Source organism: Macadamia integrifolia, chromosome 10 (genome assembly GCF_013358625.1).
Source record: "Macadamia integrifolia cultivar HAES 741 chromosome 10, SCU_Mint_v3, whole genome shotgun sequence".
In the NCBI taxonomy this organism is placed as follows: Eukaryota; Viridiplantae; Streptophyta; class Magnoliopsida; order Proteales; family Proteaceae; genus Macadamia; species Macadamia integrifolia.
Window position 1 is genome coordinate 11710851 of NC_056566.1, and position 10835 is coordinate 11721685.

Here is a 10835-nt window from a genome sequence, read left to right on the forward strand (position 1 = left end):
AAAAAAAAAAAAAATACCAAAGTTGCATAGTCACATTATTTACATATCCTTGTGAGGTTCTTTCTGAGAGGATAATAGATATAGTTGATGCATATGTGGGCAGTTATCTATATCTTTACAATAGAAGTTATAGTGGCTGAGAGAATCTTAATTTGCAAAAAAGTAGTAAGATGTAGCATTGGCCATGCTCCTCCATTTGGTCTTGGAAGAAGTCGAAGTAATTTTTTCTCCGAGAATCAAACTTCTTTTATCTTCATCCCTCGTGAGCCGCCATCTTCATACCTGCTAAGATTCCTTCTGCCTCGACCTCTTCTTTTTGAATAGCTATAGTAGAATTTGTGTTGATGAGCCTAAACTTACCTTGGAGAAGTATTCCATGCCAATAGAATTTGTGATGAGATTCTATTGGATAAGCTATTTGGGTTTCCTAATGTTTGTTTGTCTTTATTTCTTAAATAAAGATATTCACAAATTAGAACACATAAATTTAGAAATAACACTAAAACTACGACGTAAATAGTTTTCTCGCAATTGAGTCCATCAACTTAACAATTAATATAACATAATGGATCTATGTGCATTAAATTTATTATAATCACCACCCTAGGCCATCAGACATCATAATGAGAGAAAATGAACCACTTCCAAACACAACTCTAGCCGGAATTGCTAGTAATCGCTGATCAGTCATACAATGGTGAATTCGTTCCCGAGCCTTGTGCACATTGCCTATCACACAATGGAAGTTATCAACCAAAAATGAACACCATGTTTCTAATGCCATGCATGTTGTGAATTTTTTGTTATCCTTTGTCAGTAAAAAACCTATTACTCAAAAATTTTCTGCACCATAATTAAGTAATAATCTCTAGGTCCTCTCAACTACTGAAGATTATATACTTGGTTATGATGCAAAAAAGGACTACCTCTCATGGCCATTTGAGATGACTCAATGACTCAAAACAATAGTTGAGCTACACAAGACCTCCAAGACAATAAAATAGACCTCACACACCATACTAGGGAAAAAAATTGTCTGCAATTCCGATCTTGTACAATTCCGTGCAATACCACCTTCAGGTGGTGACACGTGTATTGATACCAATACAATGGTTCAGATCTGATTTAAATGCCTCTTCACTGATTTAATGCTTTATTAGTTGTACCAGATCTGGACCATTGTATTGGTATCAATACACGTGTCACCGCCTGAAGGTGGTATTGCACAGAATTGTACGAGATCGGAATTGTAGACGATTTCAACCCCCATACTAGGGCATTCATTCATCATTGTTATTCACACCTCTGAGGTGACAAAATGAGGTGGCTAGAATATCATAAATCAAATCAGATACAATCAACACATAATAGACTATCATCTCACGAATCCATATGCATATCATGAGTATCTTTTTGAGAAATCATGAGAAACTGTTGTTTCCACCCTCTGTTTTAACTTGACGCCCAATCAAAATCCTGGCTCCCTTGGAAACATATGTGTTTTGAAGTAGCTGAGCATTCACAGATGACCCTAGCAAATATAACGATCGATGAGAGAAAGAGAGCATCCACTAACAGGTGCATCTCAGTTCCTCAAATACACAGAATTCCTCTGCACATCAACTAATCTAGATATGGCTTCTTCATACTATAGAAGGGAACATGGATGAATATAAAAATTTTAAAGAAAAAAAAGACGCAGACATACTTTTCTTTTATCATTGTAAAATATATATATATATATATACATATATATTTATTAAAATTTTTTTTTTCATGTTTTTTGGTATGCCAAATGGTGTTACAAGGAAAAACTACCTATAAATCCCACCAAACTCAACCCTCCCCCCAAACCAATGTGAAGGTGGTTCCAAGGTTTCTGCCACAACTAGCAAATGATCTTACCAGCTGAATGAGAAACCCACAAAAAGAGAGCGAGAGAGAAAGAGAAAGTAGTATCAAATGGACTTTCATTTTGGTTGTTCACTACAAAGACTACAAGTGAAGAGTCAAGAATATGGTATTTGTTAGTCCTACATAGTGGCAAGTCTGAAGGTTTGGCTCCAGGAGCAATCAGTCCTAGAGGAAGAACACTGGACAAGGAGGGCAAATGAAAAATATTCACATGACCATAATATTGACTTCATTATGAAATCCAAGGTTTTATCATACCATTACCATGCTAACACCTGGTTTCTTCACTAGTTTCCCATTGTCAAACACTCTTCTCACCTTCTCTGCCTCATCCCATCTATTCACAGAGGCATACAAATTTGATAGCATTGTGTAGTACCCGCAGTTTTGTGGAGCCAGTCTGGAAAGCTGTTCCGCTGCAATTGTTCCAAGTTCCATATCCATGTTTGCCCTAGAGGCGCTCAAGAGGGCTCCCCAGATGGCATCACAATCTGATAAGAGATTACACTGAAGCCCATATTTAATCAACTGATACGCTTCTTCTAGTCTCCCAGCCCGTCCGAACATATCAATGATGCATGTCCAATGCTCTAAAGATGGCTGGATTCCATACTTTGTGACCATCAAATAAAAAAACCTGCACCCCTCTTCGACAAGGCCTGAGTGACTGCAAGAAGACAGTAAAGAGATGAAGGTGATTGGATTCGGTTTAAAGCCATCTTCTTCCATTAGGAAGAGAAGTGTACATGCCTCTTCTCCTTGTCCATTAACTCCACAACCTGCAATCATCGTGTTCCAGGAACTTTGATCTCTTGACCGACCCATCTGCTCAAACAAGGACCTTGCATTGACTATAAGACCATTCTTTGCATAAGCAACAACCAATGAGTTGCCAACCATAGTTTCTAAGTCAAAGCCAATTTTCAAAGCAAAACCATGCATCATTTCAGCACCTGGACCAGCTGAAATAGTAGTAGAGGCCTGAATAATGGAGATCATTGTGACTGGGTCCACTTTATGATGGTTTTCCAACTGCATTTGGTGAAACAGTTTCAGTGCCAGGGTTGATTGACCATTCTTGACGTACCCACAAAGGATCGTGTTCCATGTGATGACATTCTTTGAAGGCATAATGTTGAAAAGCACCGCTGAAGTATTCACACAGCCAAATCTCATGTACATGTCTATAATGGCATTCCCAACAGTTAAATGTGAATCAAAACCTCTAGAAAGGCAATGGCAATGAAGCATATTTCCTTGTTTTAGAGTTCCAAATTCACCACATGTTTGAAATAGCATCACCATGGTGATTGAATCTGGCAAAACCTCACTATGAAGCATTTCAAGAAAGAGTGATATGCCCCAGTCAGCTTGTTGGTTCAGATTGTACCCTGAAATCATTGCATTCCAAGTAGCAACATTGAACTTCTGCATGGAAGCAAACAAAGAGGTTGCAGATTCAATATCTAAACACTTGCCATATGCGTCAACCATTGCAGTGCCCAAAACGGTATCACTTTCCAACTCAAGACCTCTTTTGATAATGATTGCATGGACTGTACTAACAGCTCTCAGATCTGCTAAGCTTGCATATGCAGGAATAACATTAGCAATGGTAATTGAATCAGGTTTAACATGTGCTTCCAATAACATCTGTTCAAACAGCAACACTGCATCATAATCATACCCATTCTGTGAATACCCTGCAATCAGTGAATTCCATGAAACCAAGCTTCTTTTTGACAAGTCAGCATCAAATATGCTTCTAGCACAATCAACTCTCCCACACTTCGAGTACATGTCAACAATTGAGGTTCCTAACCGGAAGTCAGATAATAGGCCCATGTGGATCAACAAGCCATGTATACTCTCTCCCATATAAAGATTTCTAGAATGCCCACAAGCTAATACCAAACCCAGGAAGGTCACTGGACTGGGAGTAAAACCATCAACCTTCTGCATGGTTAAAAAAAGATCAACTGCCTCAAACCAATCACCATTCCGTGCATACCCGGTGATCATCGAATTCCAAGATACTAGATCTCTCTTTTGCATATCATAAAAAACATGACGCCCTATCTCAAGCCTACTAGCTTTAACATACATCGAAATCAATGAATTAACAATGGCAACATCTGAGTAAAAGCCTTTTTGAATCACAAAACTATGAATAAACAACCCCATAGACATGCACCCCAGTTCACCACATGCCATGGTTGCATAGGAAACAGATTCCATATTCGTTAAGAAACCCGACTTGAGCATCTGGTGGAAAACCATCACCACCTCCTCATAAAACCCATTTGACCCAAAACCATTGATCATCGTATAGTATGATACTGCATCTCTCATGGGCATTTCTTCAAAAACCAAGGCAGCATCTCGAGTTCTTCCAATTTTCGAGTACATTGACAAAAGAGAGTTCCCAATCGCTGTCTGACTTGCAAACCCACATTTTATCAAGTATCCATGAAGGCCCAAGCCCGTGGCAGGAGCAGGAAGGACAGAGCAGGCCTTGAGAAGCGGAGGGAAGGTAAAGCAGTCGGGTTTTGAGTCCACAGTAAGGAGTAGTTTCTTGAGGATGAAAAGGGTCTGTAAGAATCGACGACCTGCAGTAAATTCTTTGATTAGGTAGTTCCATGAGAAGGAAGAGAGACGATGTTTGATGATTTCTTTCGATGTTCTCTTGGATGAGATTGCGCGAGTGATTGAGAGAAGGGCTCGTGCGTTCAAGTGATTGAAGTGGGTAGGACTGAGAGAAGCAATTTTGGACAGTGGAGAGCGATGAAACAAGCGATCCGTCCTTGACTTCGATCGTCTCTCTCTCTCTCTCTCTTAGCTTTGCTTCGCTCGACTAAGACAAACCAAACGCATCTCAGTCCTCAGACCCTCTGAACTTGTCCACTCCCCACAACTCTCAAGTTGCAAATGGTCAACCGTCAGATTGGAATACTGCACTTGAATCCAACGGCCATGTACCTTTTAGGCTAAAACGCACCAAAAATTGCAACAAGGGTCAATAGCCCTTCCTTCCTATACAGAAACAAATACAGAGAGAGAGAGAGAGAGAGAGATGGAGCTGAGATGCGTTCACTGCGGATTTGGGATGAAGACACTGTTCGTGCAATACTCTCCTGGGAATATCCGACTAATGAAATGCGTGAGTGTGATTTTTATTTCAAAAACTGGGTTTCCATTTTAGTTTCGTTTCCATTTCATCTCCATTTTTACAGTGTTCTCTTGCAATAATGCCTATGTGGACAGGAAAATTGCAAGGAAGTCGCCGACGAGTACATCGAATGCGAGATCATGGTATAAACCCTTGAACTATTTTTGCTGAATATATCATGTTGTTGTTGAATGAGCTGAATAATAATGGTTTTGTTTTTGTGTCCGTAGATTCTTCTGATTGATTTAATTTGGCTTAAGAGGAAAGCTTATCGGCATTTGCTCTACAATATGCTGGACCAGGAAACTATTTATAATGAGGTGTAGTGCTTACTTCGTTTTCTCCTCTTCTATTTTTAGTATGAATTTCAGTTAATAGAGGTTTCACTTGACCTGAATGATTTCTCCATCTTTTGAATTTGATAAATGGAATTGCTTAGCTACCTCCATTGTTAGCCTTCATAGTGTAAATGGGTTGTGAAATCTTCAGGGAAAGTAAAAATTTTTAAGGCATAGAGATTCCTGCAAGTCTACCTTTTAAGGCTGCAGGCCTCTCTAGAATGAAATTTGTTGTCATGTGTGATCTTTTTTTTTTTTTTTTAACATCAATATTATTTGAAACCTTGCAGGGAATATTGTGGAAGGCTAGTTTTCTTTTTCTTATGTTGGATGCATGTATCCATTCATCAGAATTCCTTTCTTGCCTAGATTGTAGGATTATTTATTGATTTTCACCCATATTGTGCCATTTGTAAGAACCTTAATGATTAAAGGCAGGGCATTGGTTTTAAATAGAAGTCAAGGAGATCGTTGTTTGTCCTCAAGCTCCTTTTCGTCAGCTTGGGTATGTGGGAAGGTATGCTGAGTCATTTTAAGTAGGAATGATTATGATACTCTGGGGTAATGGAGATTAGCTGTATATTTTCAGTCTAAATTGGCTTTTGCATTGTTGATTGCAGATGTTGATGCATGTATTTTTAGGAAATCTTATATTTCTCTATGTTCTCGTTTTTGCAACAAGGGTGTTTCTGAGATCATCATCTAAAGAGACCAGGTAAAGACATTCTTTCATGCTATTTGGCTTCATGAAGGATTTTAAGGAGCATCTGTATTATTTCTATTTCTGAATAATCTAGGCATCGAATCTGCTACAAGAGGTCATGGACGACACTTAAGTAGCTTAAATATGAATTTTCAAATGCATTAATGGTTTGCAAGTTCTTGTAACAACATCTTGTAGCAATATACTTAATCCGTCTATTTTATTGTTTTTTTTTTTTTTCAGGCCACTAATTTTTTTGCTTTCAAGTGCCTGTTGAAGGAAATTATAATGCCGTAGCTCGCTCACAGAAAAGATTCTTGGCTGTGTATTATTAGTTCCCTAATATTTTTACTATGCAACCTATGAAGGGTCTGGGTTAGGGCTTTTAACAATGGTCCTTGTATGATTCCATGGTCATGCACTATTATCTTCTGCAAGTAAGATACCCTTGATCATAGTGCTTTTTCATTAGCGATTGGGGCTAGAGACCAATTAGGAACTGCTTTGTCCCAACAACAATCTGCTAGTCTTTATAGAGAGAATGGAACAGTTGGGCTTTTGATGACTTTGCTGAACAATTTGCATTGCAGCAAAATGTAGGATTCTTATCTCTCTCTTTTGTAGGGGAAGGGTTCTTCTTGTACAAATTAAAGTAGAATTACTTCAGCGGGGTTTCTTCGTTTTCTATTGCTAATTTTATTTTACCCAAGTCGACATGTTAAACTTTCTTTTTCCCACTCCTCTTAAGTGAAGTATGTTGGTTGTGTTTCCCAATAATATCATGCACCCAATACCATCTGATTTTCTTTAGCTGCAAAAAAATGATGTTAATATCATTCAGGAGCAAACTATGATGCAACAGATTTCAGATCTTTAAATAAATGGATATTTTCTGCTTAGTACATTCAACATTGATTAGCAGTTAATGGCTTAATTTACGCAGGTACAAAGATCTTTTGCTGGCCATTCTTGTTTCAAGCTACTTCAAAATTTTTCTCCTTGCCATGATGGTATACATGCTCAACTAACTATAATATCATAGCAGCAGACTACATTCATGTTGTTTGTCTTGTCGTTTCTTTTTTGTGTCTTTTGTCTACTCTACTTGTCATGTCCCTTACAATTATGATGGTATGTGTTTATCCTTCCATTTCATTTCTGTATGCCATTTGTCTACTTTACTTGTCATATCCCTTACATTGGACTTTGCGTCATACAGGTTTGGGAATTTCCATCTACTGTGATTTTCATCATTGATGGTTTTGTCCTATCATCTAATGCAGTCTCTTTGAAAGGTATTTGATAGATTGGGCTGAGGCCATCAAATATATTGAACTAGTTCCTCCTTGTTGATGCTCATGGAGTCTCTACTATTGCTGCTTGTGTCAATATATAACCTCGTTTCTGTGATGAGCTTGTTTTTGTGCTTGAAATTTGCTCAAGGTTGCATTCTTGGTCTTATGTTTCCATCTCCACAAGACCCTAGAAGCTTCTAGCTTCCATGAATCTACTTTGGCAACCTCTAGTGCCTTCATGCCTCAAGTACCATTGAAAAAACTAATGTTGTATCATAACTAGAACCAAATATATAGTCAAGAACTGCATAAAGAGTAAGAACAAACTGTGGAAAGTTATATCTAATATAGATTCTTTACAGAAAAACTTCCTTCATGACAACCTATGCCACCTATCATCAGCCCACTTTTGCCACAGATAGAATTCAAGACATTGTACCCCCAACAACCAGTGCATGCAAAGGTCTCCATTGCACATATGTATACCACTTCAAACATCTTTTTGGAGAAATTGTAATATAATCTGGGAGAACAAGAAAATTATAATAAGTATCCATATCTTAGAACCAAAGTGATATTTATGGGGGAATTCATTACAACCTATGCCACCTATCTGGGGTTCTAACATTTGATATCAAGCAACGATGAGGTAGCCAAGGTCATTAAACATGTTGCCTCCTATATCTCTTCCCCATCTACATGTGAAAAATGCTCCAGCACACCCTCCCCCGGAAGTAAATCAGCATGCCTTGTGTTTTTTTGCCATGTGGAAGAGCAATGTGGCAATTCTCCCTTTTGGATGTTTAGGAAATGATGTGGATTGGCCGAATGGGAAATTTCAGAACGAGATTACCCTCCCATGTATTTCCATGAACCCCATGGTAGTCCCTGATTTTTTTAATTCATTATTTTTTCTCTTGGCAAACTTGAATTGGGATTTGAAATTGACATGTAAGCAGAGGACCTTGAGGCCATCTTTGCAAAAAATTCCATCCCACCTGAACTGCCACCTGGCAGGTATTGGTGGTGTGTGCTGTTATACTTTTGGGTGAGGGCATGCCTAGCACACTCCTCCCCTCCCTTTCTTTGAGTCAAAACATTTGAAATAAGTGGATAGTTAACTTAAGATAATTGAAGACAACTGCCAGCATAGTTGATTGGAAGCCTGCCAGTAGAGTGCAGACCTCCCAAGTCCCAGGAGGTCACGGGTTCAGCTCTCCTCTCTTCACCATTTGCTTTAAGGCACCACCTCTTACTGGATTACTCTCCCCCCCCCCCCCCCCCCACACCAAAACTTAAAAGAAAAAACAAAACAAAAACAAAACTAAAGTTGATTGGTGTAAATTGCATATTTGCTAATATCATATCCTGATGTTGTCACTTTCTTTTGAACCAGTGATGACAGAGGCCACAACAATCCGATGTCTAGGAGTATGTTTCATTGCACATGCCATGAAGTTCTTGACTAGCCAGATGATAGAAGTTATTTTCTCAACATCCTTGAGATATTTTAGTATTAACTGTTGATTGCCATTTCTCTTTCGCTTTCTTTTCTATTCTTTTCTTTTTCCATTTTCCTGGTGGAGGGAGTTGGACTGTTGCAGGTGAGGTGTGATGAATAAATGACACATTGCTGCATTGTAATTTGAGTTACAACTTACAAGAGAGGGGAGGAAATTGCATGTTTTGCAAGGCAAAGGCAGTACTTGTTCCAGGTCTTGGCAACTCCAGCGACAGCAAGATCTATGTATAGCAACATTTGGTTTATTTTAATTTATTATATATTTATTTAATTTTGTACCACTAGTTAGCTTGAACCTGGGACAAGTTTAATCTTCTATAATCTATTAAAAGGTGTGCTTCAAATAAAAAACAAAATGAAATGGTTTCTATTCTACTATAGACATGAACTCTTGTAAATTAAGATGGTTGAGTTTTCCTATACATTTACCTTCCAAGGCAATCTAATCTTGCATTGGTGTGCAAGCTTATAAGTAGTAACTAGGTTGGTTGGTTTAGGCTGAGCTGCACTGTCTCAGTTGATTAAGTGATCCAGGGGTGGGCATGATGTAAGTTGAATATAGGAAATCACAGCAATGAAGTAAATGTCCTTGTAACACGAACAGTACTGAATGATGTAGAAGATCACAAAAACTAAGTAAATGTCCTTGATACAGAAACAGATGAATTTAAATTTCAAATTCGAAAAATTCTAACATGTAAAGGATAGATATCATGGCACACCAACACTCAAACCCAACCCCGACCTCGACCTCGACCTCGCCCTTGGTTACATCTAGTCTTGGTGCGCGCATGTGAAAAAACACCCCAAACCCACCCTCGCACATGGAGAGAGACTTCCCTCTAGAACCTTATATCCCTTGTAAGTCTTATGAATACTTATATATCCCTTATAAGTCTTATGAACACTTATATATCCCTTATAAGTATTACGAATATTTATATAGTTCTCATATGTGTTTACATACGAAAATCGTGTTAAAATAAGTTAATTCATGTATGATAAAAAGAGGAATTCCTCTCTGTATTATACTTCATTTGCTGTCTTGCTCTAAACAATACACTAAAAATTTATGCATACTAATGAAACGGTATTAAAAAGTTGACATTCTACTCGGGGAGAGTTTTTCTCCACCCATGGCGACGAGAATCAATAGTTATAATCACCTCCTATTGTGGTAAAGAGAAATCCTACTATAGCTTCATAATTTAAAAGAAGGAACCTTGTCGGAGCATGGAGGCGAAATGATCACCTCACCCCCATTAATGGGGAAAATCCTACCCTTCTTGATGCTCTAGCAGGGCCATGCTTGCAAGTAGAGAACCCTCTCTTTTAAGAATTAGAAAATTGAGACTTGAACAAGAGGCAAAATTTCTTTCTACCTTCTTCCCTTCTTTTGTCGTCACAACCCATTTATAACTAGGTGGATTCAAATCTACATAAAAATAAATGATTACAAAAATTAGGGCAAGGGAATCTTGCTAGACTAGTGTTTCCTATGCCTAGACACAATTATATGTGCAAAGACACAATTACCTCTGAACATTATATTAGGTAATATTTGTATGTTTATTTAATATTAAAAATTTTAACTAATCAAAGCCAAATAGGACTTTTTCAAGAAGTATGCTAACTCATTCATTCCAATGGGATGAAATAGAATAAAAAAGAGTATCAATGTGGACCCAATGAATACTTATGTAGGAATATGTGTAAATTATTTCCACTATGGTGTCTTAGAGATCTTTTTGCCATGAGTATTCTCCAATTTTGTACTGTGTCATGTGGTATATTGAATAGAGCAAAAATTAGTTCTCGCACATTTGGAGCTTCGTACACTTTTTTTTTTTTTAATAGAAGCCTCGTACACTTAAAGACCTCAAAATAAAGCTTT

General features: G+C 38.0%; 1 protein-coding gene across 2 annotated transcripts in view; it reads left to right on the forward strand.

Moving 5' to 3' along the window:
• The window catches only part of LOC122091329 (protein ARV 2-like), a 30368-nt gene extending 21156 nt beyond the window's left edge, over window positions 1-9212 (forward strand). For both annotated transcript variants that reach the window (XM_042661199.1, XM_042661200.1), the window contains exons 2-10: window positions 4966-5074; window positions 5179-5226; window positions 5314-5403; window positions 5712-5757; window positions 5856-5938; window positions 6042-6136; window positions 7068-7134; window positions 7344-7419; window positions 8816-9212. In XM_042661199.1, coding sequence (XP_042517133.1) covers window positions 4988-5074; window positions 5179-5226; window positions 5314-5403; window positions 5712-5757; window positions 5856-5938; window positions 6042-6136; window positions 7068-7134; window positions 7344-7419; window positions 8816-8946 — 723 coding nt within the window. In that variant the 5' untranslated portion in view covers window positions 4966-4987 and the 3' untranslated portion in view covers window positions 8947-9212. The remainder of the gene's footprint in view (window positions 1-4965; window positions 5075-5178; window positions 5227-5313; window positions 5404-5711; window positions 5758-5855; window positions 5939-6041; window positions 6137-7067; window positions 7135-7343; window positions 7420-8815) is intronic.
• Window positions 9213-10835: the final 1623 nt, after the last annotated feature.